Genomic DNA, 19,261 nt, shown 5'->3' with positions numbered 1-19,261 from the left:
TGTGGAATCACATCTCGTTTAATGGTTACATTCTAGTGCACAGAGCTTCAGTAAAATTGATTCTTGTTGGTCGCAGTATTCTTTGCGTTGTAGATAGATGCAGTAGTTTTTCCTGAAGACTTCGCAATTATCGGAGGGCGATGCGATCGCTGGCGTGTCTGTGGTAAGAAGCAGGAGAACAGTATTGATGACATTGTTATAGTCCACAGATGGAATGTTTATTCCGGATTCTGCGGAACATGTTTTGTACTGAATAACCACCGATACACTGTGGTGGGCTACTGCCACATTGTACAGCCACCACAAAAACTGACTGAAAATACAGAATTAATTGTTTCAATAGCGCCAACATGTCCAATTAATTAATTTTCATTCCGCCCTTAATGAGGAAGGCCTACGGTTATTATGATAGTTCGAAAGTGCAATTAATTGTAATTTTGAAAAGGGAAGCAGATGACTGGAACACAAAATCACAATAGGTGAGAGCTGATAAATGGAAGTCACCTAAGAGAAATGCAAGATAAAGTATGCACAAAATTGAAATTTTGTATCAAGTCCGCTTAGGTCTAGTCTAGTCTAGTTTAGCCGAGTCTGGGTCGAGTTCAGGTTGGGTTGGGTTTGGTTTGGAACGGATGCTGAAAAGTAACTGTCTTAATTCGGAGTTTGTGCCATCCGTATCACAACCTGATTTTTAGTATATTTATAGGTGCATCAGCCATAGAAATGAAAATCCGTTAAACGAGACCTGACACAACTGAAGTGTGACAGAATAATGAGGTGATTTCCCTGTCGTGTCACATTCTCCCATCCATCCATTTCCATAAATTGGATCGTTGACGTAGATTTGAACCACAGGTATCCAGATTATAGAGTCTTACGCTAACCACTACACCAAAATTTCCAAAAATCTGTATGCGTAATTCTGCAAAATTATCAATCTACCCAACTTATTTCTGTTCATTTAACGACTTTTTTCAACTACGCAGACTGTGCATTGTCGAATGGAGTGTCACTATAAATTTTTAAATGGTAAAGAAGCGAATGGAAGCAGTTGTGGCTTACAAATCTCAGACAAGATAGTCTCCGGATCAAGAATCGATCCCGGAAATTTTCAAGAACAAGCAAGAATAGTAATCACTCAATCTCATCGCCTTGTAACGTGATTAAGTGCTAGTCCTGTTAAATGATATTGTTCTCTGTCTGTGCCTTTATATTGCGATTTCTTTTCAAACTTTTGACAGAATAATTTCTACGTACACATTCTCTTCGACCTTATTCTTGCATATATAAAAAGGAGCTTTTTCAGCCAACACTAATGTTCATAAAGTGTTAAAGTCTACTGGGAAAACCAATTTTAGAGGGGGGTTAAGTTATTCCCTTTGAGATTTTGCGTATATTCTAGTCATATATGATATCCTGGTTGCGACGTTAATGCGATTCTGTTATAGATCTATATTCATGGTACACGAGATGTTACGGAACACAACACCCATTTTCCCTGAACAACCAGGACGCAAAATTCTAAAGCAACCAACCTGAAAACTACTTGTTATACTCCCCTGAGAACCCCATTTTAAACAACATCTTTAATGTATACAAGATATTCCTTTAATGAGACAGGCGATTTTTCTTATTTTCACTTCAGCCATTTACAGTACCACAAAGGCGAGCTCATTTTTGTTTTAAAAAAAATGAGATATCGTTGGTCTGAGTTTTGTTCAACGACGCTGTTTTAACGCACAGATTACTTAACGATGAACTGTGATTGATGAGTACGCCTTGAAGCGCTGGAGATAAATAAATTGCGAACCCAAAATATAGAACACAAAACTGTGGAAATTTTTCGATGAGTTACCGCTTACTTGATTTAATAATGACCGATGTTACCTATTAATTTGTAGAAATATAGAAGGAAACGGTTGATACTTATTTCAAGATGCAATAGTCTAGACCAGTGGTCTCCAAAGGTTTTGCTAAAAAAAAAAGTAGCACACCCCCGAATTAAATAAATAAATATTGAACTGTAATTACTATATTTATTATTTATTTATAAATAATTTTAATGGTATACATTTATATCTAGCATCACATCATAAAATCACAAATACAATTCAATACAAGGATGCAAAACAAAATTAAATTGAAATATCTCGCGCGTCCCCATGGACCATGTCACGTACCCCCAGGGGTGCGCGCACCCCACTTTGGAGACCACTGGTCTAGACGTATGAAAAAAAAAACTTACTGAGGAAAGCCTGACTTCGGACTGGGCTGTACTCGGGTCTTCCCGATATGCAGGAGTGCTAACCATAGCATCGCAACGCGTGACCTTCGTATCGAGGTAGTTGAATATTCGTTGGTCTGTTGATTAACGCAATAGTTTAATACTCAAAAGGTTCCGTATTCGATCCCAAACTTGGTCATTAATTTCTGTGTAAATAAATTAGATCTTCAGACTGTGGCAGGCGGTACAGCTAGGAATGACGCAAGAAATTGAGGTGGATAGGTATTGTGTAAATTAGTGTGTCACCTTCTCCATTACGTATTGTAATGCAACAGCCTGTAAAGCATTTACATATTGATATTTGCATCGAGAGGGATTTAGCTTGCGGTGGCTAATCCTCCTTTAAATTGATGCTGTCATTCCGTAATGCTGGAGTTGTGTTAGTGTGTGGCATTGATACATAATGGCATTCCTCATTACAGCCGTTATTGGCAGAACATCTGCAAACAATGTGGACACAGAGTACATAGAGCTGACTTCTGTTTTTGTTGTTATACCAACGCAGAATTATGTGCCCGCAACTGTTCGCGAAGTACCGTATAGAATTTAATATCATAATTAAGTTGTTGATAAACGCAATTTGTTAATGCATTGCAGGTATATTACCGTGTTGGATTGAATATAGCTAATACCATTTTGTTTCTGAATAAATCACGAAAATTCACTGTGCATTTTATTTACTTTTAAATTCTTAAAATGTTTGAGAACGACAGTAACAGGTCAAAATTACATTCATAAAAATGTTAAGAATTGGTTCAGTTACGGGAATTCTTTCTAGCACTGAATTTAGAAACGCTACCGTCGTGTCAGCTAAAAATAAATAAGCCTGTAAAGATAAAACTATACAAAACTATCATTCTTACCTGTTATTTGGTAAGGATGTTAATCTTTATCTGTTACTCCAAGAGAAGAACACAGATTTGGGGCATTTTAAAACAAAGTTTCATCTAAGACAGAAAATACATTTAAAATTTTGAGTAAAACAACCGAACGTTTTCCCTCTTGTCATTCGCCGGATACCAAGCTCAAAGCTCAGTTATGTGGTGAGATGTTTATGACGCACGAATGCTGCAAATGATCCACGAATCTAATGATCTTTCAGTTTAAATGCCGATAGTAGAAAAATATAATTATTTATTCAAGATCTATAAATGATATCAGTTATTTACTGTAGTGGTGTAGAGCCGCCAGAAATCTGCTCAAATTGTAGTGACACCAAACTCTACTAAGCCATGCTACGTCTCTGCCTGATAGTGTAATCAGCTCATGTCTGCAGAGGAAGTCTTGCGCTGGAGGAGACAGTAAAAGAACAGCTTTATTGCTCCTTTATATGGCATTTAAATCCAATTCTCAGACCCTAAATCACTGTGTCTAAAGAAGTGACTTTCATCAGTGTAAGAAGCGTTTCGATGTAGATGGTGTATTATGCAACATAAACAACTATTTGAATACTGTGTTACAAGGCAAAGCACAGTTCTATATTGTGGACTTGAAATATGGACGAACAGATTGACGAACGGATTAATCAATCCAGTTTACAAACATACGAGACATGTGGTAATTTTACTTGTTGAAACCCCCCTCAAAGTTTCGCAGGCCACAAGTGGCCCGCCAGACTTCAAGTGTTACGCGCGGACTGGGTGCATGAACGAAAAACTCGATATTGGTTGTCATGGCGGCGAGTAAGATTTTGACTGTCTTCTGGGTTGTTGCGCCGTGTAGTGTCGTAGATATTGACCTACGTTCCAGAGGTGCTTACTGACTATCATCAGGGCAATAATGATAGAGGTAGTACACACCTCTGAAACGTCGTTTAGTTGTATTGATTGATTTTCTGGATTGTACCGCCGTGTGGACTTGTAAATAGGTACATGTCCACAATGCGTTGAACGCAGAGAATCATAAATCTCATGGAACGAAATGTATGACTATTTTACACCACCGTGATATCAGATGTGTGCTGCCAGTTTATTAAAAAAGGGGTTTGCACCATCAAAATGTATTTTCTTTTTCGTTCTCGTTTTGGTTTTTGTATGTAGCGACGGGCAAGATGTATCTATACATGGCTGTATAAGAATCGATATTTTAATACTGGTGAATGGTCATGTAATGTTCCCTGTGCCGATAACGAAGGACTTGGATAATTAGCCAAAAAATATCAAGCGGTCCGCGCTGGCCCCCTCCGAGTCCCCTGTAGCACACTTAGGTTTTCTTTTTTTCCTGATATCAGCCTGTAAACCATCGCAAAGGAAGAAACTTAATTTGTGATGTTGTTGCAGGTTGTACAGAATATTTCGGACACCGTATCGCCGCTGGACAAGTTGCTTTCCGAGAGACAAGAGGAATGCTGGCTGATGCTGAACAAAACCTTCAGTACAGGAGCTCCAGGTAAGGATGTTCTATTATGTTACGTCGAGAACAGTGGAGGATGCAGAAGTGTTAATAGAAAACTATTTACTGGGATACTGGGAACGACCCGTTCTTCAAGTGCCTGAGCACTGCGGGTCCCAACTTTTCGTTGACTCGATCTATAGACATTCGGTAGGACTCCTTGGACGAGGGATCGGCCCGTCGCAAGGCCTCTACCTGTACACAGGACAGCACAACACAGAGAGTCGCGGACAAACATCCATGGCTTGAGTGGGATTCGAACCCACGGTCTCAGCGACCAAGCGGCACAAGGACCACGCCCCAGACCACGCAGCCTCTGCGGACCCCGGAAAACTATATAGTAGATTAAATCATTTGAATCTTACTGTGTGTATTTATAAATCAGTAGTGACGTATTATTGGCATTAATCGGTTACCATGCCGTTTAATTCGCCGACGGTTAATGCTGTACATTATTTTGCATCTATCGCCATCTTTGGGAATGGAGGTCGTTAATAATTAATAAAGTAATTAAATGATGACAGAAGGAGACATACGGAATTTAACCTACTTTGTCACTGATGGCGTCAGTGTAATGGGAGAATGATAAATCTCGGCACGGTACATAGACCATCAAACATCAGTTATGGCGTTCAAGTGGGAGTTGGGTTAGAAATTGGAAATGAAACTGCTGTAAAATGGATGTGTGAACCTGCAGAAGACACCATAATTTCGTACGGAGATTAGTGACAGACACATTACGTTGCGTTAAATTTGTGCTTTGAACTTTGTCCACCGTCTAGATGTTATTAAAGCTACAATGCTTCGGAAGTTGCTTTTATTTACGTTATCAGCTGAAAGGAAGACAAAAACCTAATCTGTTGGGCTTCTGGCCGAGTTATCTTAGCGTACAACCCGTAAAAGTTTACGAAAATTAACTTTTTGTGTCCAAGACTAATGCAGTTTACTGCAGCATAATCTTTGTATGTCTCACTGAACATTTAACATTTATAATATTTCTTTATCAACTGAGTTGAATGCGAAAACGTCTCTAGACTCCCGCCAAACGCAGACTCCGCTGGACCCCACCTTAGCCTCGTTTGCATTTTTTTCTACTAAAGTCATCACTGTCAGAACTTTATTTACATTTTTATGCATTGCACGAACCGCGCATTTATGTAGCCAAGTGTGACGGATATTGAATATTGTACTAGGGATAGATACGGTCGCTTGTCTCCACATCATTCTATATTATGTAATATACGGAGTTTAAGACGTGTCCCTTAATAAACTAAGAATCAAGTAATAAATTCTGTTGGACGCCAGTGTACGTTTCACTGACGCCTTATAGTTACTGATAGCAGACGACTGGGCCCATTCATTATTTGTAACCAAAACTTGATGCCGACAAATAGATAAATGTCCGTCCAGCAAACTTTTGTCTTATTTTCGGACTGAACAACTGATTCTTGCTTCTATTTTCGGCGTCACTAATTTTTCACGCAATAAGAGGATACTCCATTCCTCATTTTCCTGGTATAATCCTTGTATTTTCAGCAATATCACAATCCTTTTACAGATATTAGTGATAAGAGGCCATTAATGTTTTATACATAGGTTGCTGTTCATGAGAGGGGAGAAGGCTTTAAGGTTGGCACTTGGAAGCTGAGGGGGGGGGCGGGGGCGGAAAAGTTATTTGAGTAAAGAGGGCGCCCTCTGTGCACAGGGGATGTTTAGTTTTATATATTTCATTAAAACGTTTCGTGCCGGGGAAGGAAGTACAACAGTTTTTTAGTATAGGAATTTATTTATTGTAAACGTTGAAGTAGCTTATATTAACAAAAATGTTCCGAGGCTGTAGAATTAAGGAATATAGGAGAATACGTTTTCACGTTGCTAAAGCAAGACGTAATTGAAACAACAGAATTAGCAAGATATAAGTTGGTAGGGCAGGTTAGTTTTGTAGTTAACATGAATATTGATAACGCCGTCAGGGGTAGTCATACTACGCTGAGATCTGCAAAATCCCGGTGTTAGACTGCCGTTTTATGTATAGAGACGAGTGAATACTTTTAAGTAGTTGATGGAGTAATGTTAAATACAATTTAGCGCACTTTACGGTAGGGCAGTATTGTTTTCTTGTTTGCAAGATGGTCTCTGTCCGTGTAGCAGTGGGCTACTTAGCGCTAATGTGATTCGGGCTGATAAGATCTGTGGCACCAATCGAGAAAGGCAGACGAAGAATTCGATCAGTGACAAATCCCATCAGGAACAGCGGTTGGAACCCTCGGAGCAGACAGCACACATCCGGGAGTAGCTGTTGGTTAAGTCGATCACGGAGGTTTACAATTCGAACGCTGGAAAAGAGAAATTGACTGGCAGGGAATCCTGTAAAACAACAGCGCTGAAGACAGGGAGGTGTCGCAGAACAGACGCGCCTGCAAGACGCTTGTAGGTGTCGTCCTGTAGTATCATTTTCTGTGCACGTCTTTGTTTTATGAAACACAGTTTCGTGTTAAATTCGGCAAAACTCCTCATTAGTTTTTATTCATTGGATATTTATGATGCTTGGAACCGTTCGTGTTGTTCTCATCTGGGATAATGCTGAGATAGGGATGATGATATTTTCTTTCAGTAAATCTAGGACAGTGCTAGGGCAGGGCAACTAGATCCTGGGATCGGCTAAAGTAGGTGCCTCCCCTCGTTTACCAGAAGACGATCGAATCGTGATTTTTTTTAAGATTTGACATTTCAACGGATTATCTATAATGTTAAAAGCAAAGAAAGTAACAGTGAAAGTTATTGATAATTTTTGGCCTTGCACACGATGACACATTTCTGATACTCCCTGTCTGACATACGCTCCAATAATTGAAAAATAATACGAGTTTTAGATTAGTTAGCCGTTTTCAGGGTAATCATAACTGTGTGAACAATCACATTTAACTTCCACTGATTCGTCGTGTTGCTCATACAGACCATTTATTTGTTTCGACCCTTCTCGGAATAAATAATAAAATTGCCATTATACATAATTAAGAGACCGATATTTGTCATGTATGCAGATGGTTGCTGCGCTGTGCGATCTCCCTGACTATGGAGGCAACAGACACCTCTGAAACGTCTGTAAAATCGTACCAGATTGCATAGCACAATAACCCACAAGACAGCCATCTGCTTACCCTCCGCCGTGAGAAACTTAAATCTCACCGAGATAATTTTTTTTTGTGTGTTTGGAGCTTGAGTATTGAGAAGGTAATAAGACTTAAAAATGTAAATGTTATTATTCTCACTTAAAGTTACCTCCTATTCAAGTTATTAAATGTTGCATGTACTTTTGGTTAGTTTCACTCTGAATTTCGTCCTGTTGATTAATCACTTTTTTCGATCCATATTTTGTTTTTGCGTGTACATTCACGCCACTTGTCTAATACATTTTCTTGTCCCTGTTTCTAGTGCGTTATATTCTATCTCACTGTAGCGTTATACTCGTGCAAGAACTTTGTATAAGTTTTTCAGACTTTCTATTGATCAAATGGTTATTTATTTTCTCTGTTTGCACATACTATTTTTCCACTGTTTGTTGTTGCAGAATAATATTCACCATCATTCTTGTTTACAGATTTCTCAAGGTGAACAAATACATCATTCTTGACAATATGTCATTTACAAATTTCTTTGCAGATTTCCAAGAAAATACAGTATCATAAGCATAAAATTTATCACCGTCTCTTTCTTCCTGTTCTGTTATTTTGTCCATCCATTCTTTCACTTTGTGTTTTGTTTCCTCTTTTCTCACACGTTAAATCATTGAACACGATCATCAATCATTTAATGTCATCTTTCTTCTTAGTGTCATATCCATCAACTTTCCTTCCCATCTTGGAGTTCTTTGTCCTTCTGGTTTGGTGATTGAAGATATCTCCTGCTTCAAAAATTTTCTCTCATTCCACTTCTTGTGATTCTTTTCATTTATATATCCTGATTCTGGTATTCGTTTTTCTAACTTCTCTTCACATTTGACAGTACTGAGTTCTGAAGTAGCCGTCAGCAATTTACTTGCTTGAAGACACGGAAGGACTCCACCTTCCCTTTACTGCGCGTTTGAAAATCAATTGTATAGTTTTTTTTCTAGCTACGCTGCGAGTTATAAACTGTCTTCACTCGCCTAAACTCCATTGTTCGTGTTACAGCGTTGTACCATTTTGTTGTGACCTTAACGCATGCAATTTTATGATTGCTACTGTAATTCCATTCTCCACTATCTGGTAAGAAACAACAGCTGCTTCGTTTACCATTTATTGGGGGCAGTTCTACTTTTACGCCTGTCAGAGGGCTTCTTATTTCAGTCTTGTAAAGCGAGATGCATGGCCTATGTTCCGAAACGCTGCTAATAACCTACGCACTAACGGCGCTACAGAACAAAGGCATCCCTGGAAGTTGCTCAGCAGCTTTCAGAAAGCTGGAGGTGTTCGTAGTGCTGAAATGTTGTATGAACAGGAAGCACGAGTAATTTAAGGCGGGTGATTAATTATAGTGTACAATAATGCAGAGCTTCTTAACGCGTAGCTAAAAGCATTGCAAGAACTTGGACCACCCAGATGTCGTCAATCACTTTTAGCTTATCTGTTGAATTCTTCCGGAATAGTACGTTCCCGACGTTCTTATTAAAGTTTAAGTAAGAAATTAATGAATTGTAATTCAGTCTACACAATTAGTTTTATTTAGAACTAGTTCCTGAACTAAATGTTGGATACAAGCAATGTAACATTTTTATAAAATTAAAATTTTATGTGATAGATATGATAGTGGAGAGGAATTACAGGTTAGTTTCGGTACTGAGGTGTTTAGACGAAACGGTCAAATTTCGGGTTCTTGGTCTGGAAGGTGATATAATATTACTACACAGGATTGTGGACGAGAACTCTAAACTTCATAATCAATTATCATCGATGCTGTTTGTAGTAATATAAATTTCACCTAGACGTAGATTTCGGCCTTATTGGCTGCACACAGAAATATATCTATATATTGTATCGATATATTGTTATTAATGTATTTATTCTTGTTAAAAAGCGTACGCTTCGCTAAGGACCCTATTAAATCTTAGTTTTGTATACAGAAAATATGTTTTTCTTGTGTTTGCTTTCGCGAGGAAGATTAATACGCAGCGCCAATAGATACTAAACACCTCTTCCCCTCATTAAATATTGTTTACATAGTCACATGTTGGTAATTCCACCCAGTGTCTCCCAGAATCTTTATTCTTCAAAATCTCGTTACTTTTAAATGGACAGACATGAAGTGACGTACGTGGTGAGAGAACAGCAAAATAACAACTCCACAGAGCGTAATGAACTTTACTTCCACAAGCGATGTTTCGTCGGGACGCAATTTCGAATTGAGGGTAGTTAACAAGTTTTCATGCTTCATCAAGTGTTAAAACGTAAATCTTATGGTCTTATGCTGTAATCTATGGACATATTTTAAATCGCTGTCGCTTTATATAGCATGTCAGTTTTTCTAATGTAAATATGTATTGAATCTGATGAGGGTGAAGAGTTAATCAATTGTGACCTGCAAATAGCAGACTACGTTGTTTACTTTGAATGTGTTATTACGATATTAACTGCTGGTAGCGCGGCGTACCTTTTAACCTGTAATTCAGATGGTGTCGTGCCGTTTCAGTGCATGTTCTGTGAATGAATCTGTAGCTTCGATATTCTTCTGTATGAACACATGGCATTCTTTACATACCTCCTTCCCGCCCTTTCCAAAAATAAATCCTTTGGACTGAGTTCGGATGAACGGGGATGCCAAACATTTGGTTCTGCTTTATACATCCATTATTCGGAAACTGGGCATTCATTAACTGCATCACTACGTTGCCGAAATGTGGTGACGCGTCATATTTAACGCAGTTATTGTTGCGATACACATAATGTCGTGGAAAAGCGTAATTTTCCAGTATGTTTGCATATTGCCTTTTGTTGATTTTTCTAAGAATAAACGGGCCTGACATTTCTCTGCTCCTTAGTGCACACTTCATTCACCCCAGAAGCTTTTATTTATTCTGGCTTCAGTGTTAGTTTGATGTCATTGAGTCTGCCTTCCTCATATGTTACCTTCAATGCTTATGTATTCATTCTGTATACATAATTCATACACTTACCTAAGATATCATCCGATTCTTGGAACTCTCCTGAGCCCAATGTCGTGACTTGCTACACAGATTTCAGTCACTAAGGCTTCTAACGGGCTTTCATTTGAGCAAACATGAGGCAATTCTTAGCGGTTCCCCGTGTGAAAACTATGAGAGACGCTTGAAAATGAGCCGATTTCTTCAAGGGCATAAAGAATATTCACGTGCATCTTTGGATTCCGTATACAGGTTTCTTAGGAAAATCGATCTGTTGCAGTATTATGGTTATTATTATTATTATTATTATGAATTGTTTAATTGGTCCACAAGCAGCCAAAAACTTCAGGCGTGTTGCCGTCATAACTCGGATGCTTGCAGGCCAGATGAAACTGTAGTCACGGCTCGAACCACGAGATAGGCGGCTACAGTGAGTTGGGGTCGTGCGCACGTAGTAGTCGGAGCGACCCAATTATATTATTATTATTATTATTAGTGTTCTGTCTGACGACAGGTCCATATGAACAGGATCCTTTCATCCTTTTCTCGGACTGGAACCTGTTCATATACGTTCTTGGCAGATAATCCAGAAGTGGTTTGCCATTGCCTTCTTCTGTGTGTGAATGGAGTAATTGTTGGGATGCCACGGAGGAAAACTCCGTGTTGCCTAGACCACGGCCTTGCCCAACACAAGTTATAAATCTGAGCACCACCAGGAATTGAACCCGGGACCATAGGATTACAAGGCTAGTGTTCTGACCGCTAGTAGTCTTATGGTAAAGATACAAAATGGAAACAAATTATTTCTGGAAGCAAATACGCCAAGTCCTGACTTTTATAGACAGATATTTTAATTAACAAATTAACCAACTAACAACCCGGTTTTCATAAACTGATATAATGTTAATTAACAAATTGACTAACCGACAAACAACATGGTATAGAGTCCTTTTTCATAAGCAGATAGTACTCTCAGCTAGTCAAGTAATGTTCATTACGGGTTCAAAACACCTCGCCTCCGTTCCCTGTACTGAACCAAATGAATAAAATCAACACCACCCAATTCCTATCCCATCTTCTTGTGGTCCGCTTCTTTCACGCTTTCCAACCAACATTACGTTCACTTTTCGTCTCCCCCCTCTCCATGAACATCGCATGCCCCGTCCATCTTATCCTCCTTGATTTTATTATCCCAATAATATATGTAGAAGCGAACAAATTAGGGAGTCCTCATTATGCAATTTTCTCGAGCTTCCTGTCACTTCATCCGTCTTAAATCCAAATTAATTTTAACTGACAGAGATTTAATTACTTCGCAAGTTAGCGTTTCCTTCGTCAGTGATGTAGATGTCAGTAGTATTCGTTGTCATATATTGACAAAAGGTAAAGTTTCGCATGTGCTTAATTAAGTACCAAGGCATGAAGTTGTATCTCTGTCCTTAATGAAGTCCTTACGTATCTTCTGCTGAATTTATCGCCACTCTAAGAGGACGTATTACTGTGATTAATCAGAAAGTCATGAAGAAGTTTTGGAAGCTGAAGAATAGCTCCACGCATTCTTAATTTCGTCATTAATTTAACATTAAGGGACAGCTTCATGCCTCGGTCTTCTGTATTCCTGGGATCTGGGAGTCCCGGGCTCTTGTGGTAGTAATAATTCAAGTACTATAAAATACGGGAAATATCTTGACCAGCTTAGCAACTACCAGCCTCCCAAGAAGGACTCGACGACGTGTGTTTAAAAGTGCAAGTTCAAGTAACAATTAGCTTTCGAGTAGAAGAAAAACGCATGTACTATGTAAACCAAAGACGTTACCGACATATTAACTGAGACAGCGAGACAAAACTTATTGTCGCTAAGAAATAATGTTTATAGTATGGACAGTGAGGTCTGGGTATATTACACTCTACCGTTGACAAAACAAAACGCATACGTAAAATTGCTTGTCACAGCTCGTTAACAGAATGATTAATTTTCAGTAGTGAAGGCACAGCGGAGTCGTACAGAGAGACGCGTTATACGAGATGTGTACCTTTTAAAAGGACGAAGGTTGATTTTTGAAAATACCAATGGCAAATGTTTGAAAGTAGCTTTCAGTAAATTGTAGTTTACATCTAAAAGTTTTTATCTTCCATAAAAGTAATTAACTAAATGTTAAGGGGGGTGATGATATATGCTATGTATTCGCAGGGTATTAGCGTATTGAATGTAGAACAGAAATAATTATTCTATTTTACACGTCCGGTGTTTCTACAATGGCGTCTCGTAGACATCAGTTACACTCACTTTTCAAAATTGACCTGAACAGATATTGCTTTATGTTTGTGTAATGCATCTTTATTGTTCAGAACTCTGCCGTATACACTTGTCAAATTTTATTCCACCCACGTCATTCAGAAAATGTAGGTAGATAAAAATTGGAATTCGATAACTAGATCAAAATTTGAAAGCAATATCTGCACAAAACAAGCTTACACCAAATTCCTAACTGTGATAGAAACTGAGGCCAAAAATGTTTACCTACAAAGCTTTGAGGGAGAGGCGCTATTTTAAAAATTGTGTCACTACCTTTATACACTTGTATTGTGTTCTTGAGGCCATTTGCCACACAATGAAACAACGCTGGATACGGATCGTTACGGAAGTTGTAAGATACGTTACACGAGAACTTTGCGGAAGAAATGTTTGTGGTCCCTCAATATCAAGTTATATCTCAGGCTGTTTGATAAACGCAAAGTTGTAGTTCGTTGTTCAGCGCTGTCTTGTGGAAACTATAGCAACACTGCCAGATACACAAAAAAAGTTGAAACACATTCATCAGCAACACAGTTTATGTAACAGACGTGGTTGTCAGACACTGGCCCTACATTTCAGAGCTTCGTCGTTTTATGTGATCTGTGCATCCATATAAAACGACAGAAAAAGGAAAAATGGGAGTTATAATGAAAGATAGAACACATATTTTGATATAGTTGATTAATCAGAAAAACGTCATGGAAAAGAAACGGCTCTGAGTTAAGGAGTAGATAAACATTGCCGTAGTTTAAGATGAACGTCACACTAGCTCAAAACAGATTCGATGTCCTGCTAAAAGGAGTTCGGATCAGCATTACTCAGTGACTAGAATCCTTCCCCTATTCAGCAATCTCTTTTCACAAGGATTTGGAGAAAACTCTTCCAAATGGATAATTATACTTAAAATATATTCGCATATATTTATTAAACTGGAAGGAGAACATATTTTGAATTAATTTTAATTCCGTCAAATACAAGTGAAAGTTGTGATATCGTAAATATCGTTGAAATCTCTTTTAAAACTGTAGTTTTAAGAACGTGCAGCTCCTGGTAGCATCTCCTTACGCGTTCTTTCTAAGGAAGTGTCATAGTCCCTATATTAAACTGTGTCAAGGATTAGGCTGTCGCCTCTTCCGGCTTCACAAAGGTTTTGCGCCGTCCTTGATACCTTCTATGTACGCTGATAATTTGGATATCCCTTTTAGTAATATTCCGTCTTCCACTCTTTGCAATGGCGTATCTATTATGTATTTACATGTTTTTATTTATTACTCTGTGTTTAATGATTTAAAACTTTATTTTTATTGTAACTGTTATTACACATAATTCAAATACTTTTAATATTTTAATCCCTACATTTTGAATTTATTTTTTCGTTTTAGTAAGTACCCGTGTTCGTGCTGTATATAAATTGTGGTGATAAAATTTATGAAGTCTGAATTTATATCATTTTCTCTCATAGTGTTCTTATATTGTTTTATATACAGATCGAAATAAGTGTAACATTGACTGTTTATAAAATGGAGCGTTCCGACACGACACGCCGGACATAACAGAATGAATGTCTGTTAACCGAAGGTCGGATAATCGGGAATTTACTATATAACCGAAAATTATTATTAAACCACTGTAAGAAGCAGGCACCCCGTTTTATTACACGTAACATTGGCATGATTCCATGGTCGATTCGTATTTATACGATTGCGTAACTCATCACAGATGATGGCTACCAGAAAGGAAGCTGTGTCTTTGATATTCAGTAGTACCAAGAGCAAAAATACTGTCCACTAGAAAGCAACACGTGCAGAAGAGTGTTTCAAATAAAGTTAACGTCCAGCGTAGGTGATTTTGTAAGCAGGATTCTGCTCTTCCTGACTTTCCTCCAGTTTTCTATGAGCTTAGTGTTCTTCATAGAATGTTTAATTAGCTATCACTTCAGATCGGAAAGACAGAATTAAAAGGAAGAAGCTGCTTTTTGTAAGATATATTCTAGTTAGGGTATATTTTGCGCACTAAATAGAGAATTTAATACGAGAAGAAAATTCTGAAATGTAACGGAAAGAAAACTGAATATCCGAAGGAACCTTGACTGGCTAAAACAGATGTTTTAATCAGTTCATATTTTCTGGAAGTCGTAAAATAGTTATAACTGTAGTGAAACCTAAAAATGGAATCACTGCGCTACAGATAGTTAGGCAGCATGCCTGTCTGCTGGATGAGTGGTGATTCGTTTTATGTCTTATTTAATGATCGGACGAAATCGCTCCATTTTTGGCCATAGAAAACTTCTTTATGATTCAGACTTCCACATCACTGTTCAACATCTGATGCAACTTCTCAGTCGTACGTAGGCTACACGAACACATATGGTTATTAAATGACGTTAAGCAATATGTGCGGTGATGCATGGTTTAATATTTGTATTTTTGCAGAATGTTACTTGCAAATTAAAAATAGGCATTGGTCTTCTCTCTGTAATCTTTTGTCTGCATATCAGCGTTTTGGAGGAACTTCCTGCCTTCATATTCAGTACGCGACTACGCAGATCACCGTCTACGTTTACGACGTCATGAAAATCTAAAAATGTATATTTTTATATTGATTTAATAAATAATTAGTAAACTGGATTCTGATTCCATGAGATTTCAAGTTCTCCTGATGGCGAGTATGAAGATGTCATGATGCACTGTATGCGGGCATTTGAAGCTGGAGTAGACTAAACTTTGGACAGCGGCGTCAGGTCCTTACGCAGCTTCGCCGTTCCACGACGTAAGGTTTTTTATGCGGTGGAAATGTGAAATTTTATATTTGGGCCGTGACATTATGTAGTCCTGTAGATTCTTATCAACTTTTCGGTATGAAATTGTTGTCTCCATCTTAAAGAGGACAACCCTTTTGAAGCTTTAACTGAGGTCAGACTTTCAGAAGGAATATTTATTTGTATATGTTCAATATTTAAATTTTCACATCAAATTTTGGTTTCTGACAGCATGCAGTGGCTAAAAACAAGCTTCATATTGTGGAAACAGAATGGAGGAATCATTGCCGTTCGTCCTGTTACATTGTTCATGAAAATGTTTTGCTGTGGGAGTGTTCAAAAGAGAAAGCAACAGGTTGTTTGTTGGTGTCTGCTCACACGATACGTAATGATTTTGTATGTGATAGGAGGGTTTTTATTCGTTCTGTGCTTAACGTCGTAAACAAAGACTCCTTTGTCGTATTTAGATACAAAACAAACATCTCTTTTGCAGTTTGGTTAGTTCTATGTAATTTATTTGTTTGTACATATCCGTAAGTGATCGTCCGATGTTGTGTACGTGTCTGAGAAGTAATTCTAAACTGTACAATCAAATCTTTGACTCTTATTTAGTCAACAGTTGGTAATTTATTACGTAAATAAGCTTCTGGCATCACCGCATATTCATATTGTTTAAGCAGACATTTTATTAAACATTCTCTGAAAGTCTTGTAATTAGATTCCACTGCGTACTTAACAAAAACAAATTAAAATACTGGTTATCTTGTGAAATATATAGAAATTGAATATTTTATTTCTTAATGGGTTCCGAAAATGTGCAATTATTTTGAAGCAGTTTCGTGTAGAATATAAAATAAAACATGACTGTCGTTGTTACATTTATAGGCGTTAACTGGTCACAGCTGTTGGATCCGACTGTTTGCGTTTAAATTACGCTGGCTTATAGCATAAATATTTATTTGAATGCTTAACAGAACTTTACTGCTGCCGGAAATATCGACCGGGGCTTTTAAGTGTTTTGCCCTGTTCCCGATATTGTCCCGCTTACGAAGTTCGTGCACTTTCCAAACTATGGGATTAGGCAGTCGCAAACTCCAAATCTGTGCTCCATCTTATGAGATTAGACGCTGCTGAGACTATTTGGTGCAGCAATCATTGTGAAAGCACTGAACTCCTGGCTGTCGCTCGAATTTCACATAAAATTAATCTTGGAAGTTTCTGTATTTTACCCTCGTTTGTTCGATAAGACAACGCCAGCTTCGTGTTTCTTTTCTCCCCAGTCTGTAATTTAATCTAAGGGGTGTCCAGACATGGTTCTCAGCACATCTAGCCAGTGTCAGAGTTTTTCCACCGAATAAGTCATATACTGTTAAATAGATTATTTACAACTTTTATATCAAGGATTTATGGTAGACCTAAATCTGTGGGATGAATCAGTGATAAGCCTGTGTTTGTGGGCTAAGTAAGAGGCCGGCAAAGGGAACGGTCTTGAGAAAACAAATGAAGCGCATTGTCTACCACAATCCGACAAGAAATGCCCGATCTAGAACTGAGGTCCTTTTATTGAGAGAACATCGCTTTTATGACCCAGTACGTAAATAGAGTCGGAAATCTTACACTAGCAACGCAGTAGTCTGAAAGCTAGACGGTGCGTTTGAAAAACACCAGACGTCTGACCGTAAAGAAAACGTTTTCCTTGTTTCTGTGTCAACTTGGAACATTGGCAGCCCTGTTTCTCGACCAAACGTGCAACTTCAGGTTTCGATTATCTTAAGATAAAGATTCGTCTTGAATTAGTCTCCTCTAAATTAGCTTGAAAATTAATATCAGAGCTGGCAAAGGCTTCTGCATTGAAAGCGAGATGAAACGAAGTTCCTGAGACTGCTGTTACAGGGAAATAGGGAATTTTCCTCCGCTCAGTTCTTAACACTGTCCTTCCGTATACTTCTTGTATTTCACCTGTAGTATCTTTTTTGTATCTTGTGAATAATATTGTGTGTTGTCAACTTGTTTGTTCCAAGATTGCTTTATGTCTCGACACTCAAATCTGAATTAAAGTAATTTTATTCTGCCCGCTGTTATTCAAGACCAAATATTGCCCCAGTATATTTTAATTAGAGTCTCAAAATTTTCAAATTTATAAAACAGCAGATAACATTTTTATTTAATATTTTCGATTCTATGAATAAAACAAATATAAATAAATACAACTAAGCACAAGTGTATCATCCAGAGTTTATTTTTCATAATAGCTACTCGCTTATTTGAATACTGATGTCTGTTCTCTTTTGACACATAAATATTTTAGAGCATTTCGAAATAAGTATGTTACCACAGGAGCCAAATCATTTTCACAAACCTTGTGCATCTGAAACTTGTTCAGTCTGCCGAAATAAAAGTGAATCGCAATTACATTAACTTTCCGCTCGTGTGGAATTCCTGTCGATGTTAATCCAGGTGATTCTGGAACTGTAAATAACTGCTGGGGAAAACGAACACATATTTCCCATCACGAACCCTAACTGAAGCACTGGATAATAATGTTTTAAAAATCGTGAATCAGGAGGCTGTTTAGATAAAAGGTACTCATATTTTGAAATAAGCGAAATCAATAACAGATTGAAGAATGTCGGTGCATAATTATGAGTATAATAATATATACACTTCATTTTATATTAGGGACACAAATGAAAGAAGGTGAGGTTGATGGGATATATAGCATGCACTGAAAATATGGAAAGTGTTTACAAAATTTTGGCCCGGTAGAGTCAAAGGACATAGTACAATGTAGAAAAAATAATTTTAAGTACATGGCTTCTGAAAGTAATAATCTGGCTGGGGAATACAGTTTAGATGTGCATAATAACAAGTTTTCGGATTCCATTAAAGTAGAAAATTTCTTGACTAACTGATCAAGGAAAGTCCCGCACTATATAATTAGTTGGCATGTTAAATATTTTACGATCAGAACTGGCAGATAAACTTTGCTTAGCTAAGCACTACCGACAACTTTATCTTACGTTAATTGTCAGGTGACCTAATTACTTGAAACTGATTAGGGTCAACCTATATCTTACCTTGTACAGTAGGTTTTAAATAGAACACAGGGCCCAGTTAATTATAATAATTATCTGCTAGCTGACTCCTTATTGTAGATTCTTCCGTGAACACTGAACAGATATTTAAAAACGTCCTGTTGTTATCGAAACGGGAGTTCATCACTGTCTAGTTTGTACTAATCTCCTAGGTCCTATATTAATACATTTTTGCCTTCATTTTCTGATGTTATCCTTTCTGAGAGTTTTCCAGAGAAAATCCTGATTCGATGCAACTTTCAAACATACTTGCTGATGATTTATGCTAACAGTAAACACAAATGGAAAGATGTATTCAGATTTGGAGTACATATTTTAA

The 19,261-nt window shown here is 37.8% G+C and overlaps 1 protein-coding gene across 7 annotated transcripts in view; it reads left to right on the top strand.

The window, feature by feature from the left end:
• Dh31-R (Diuretic hormone 31 Receptor) overlaps positions 1–19,261 on the top strand; it is a 129,804-nt gene that overhangs the window by 52,986 nt on the left and 57,557 nt on the right. For all 7 annotated transcript variants that reach the window (XR_002544070.2, XR_002544071.2, XM_022070251.2 and 4 more), the window contains exon 3: positions 4,564–4,672. Coding sequence is in view for 5 of the 7 variants with exons in the window: in XM_022070251.2 (XP_021925943.1) it covers positions 4,564–4,672 (109 nt within the window). In the remaining 2 variants the exon portion in view is untranslated. The remainder of the gene's footprint in view (positions 1–4,563; positions 4,673–19,261) is intronic.

The sequence above is a fragment of the Zootermopsis nevadensis genome, unplaced genomic scaffold (genome assembly GCF_977971745.1).
Source record: "Zootermopsis nevadensis isolate Lab colony 2312 unplaced genomic scaffold, Znev_1.0 Znev_ptg000028l, whole genome shotgun sequence".
In the NCBI taxonomy this organism is placed as follows: Eukaryota; Metazoa; Arthropoda; class Insecta; order Blattodea; family Termopsidae; genus Zootermopsis; species Zootermopsis nevadensis.
Note: the sequence above shows the minus strand (reverse complement) of the source record. Positions and strands in the feature narration are given on the sequence as shown.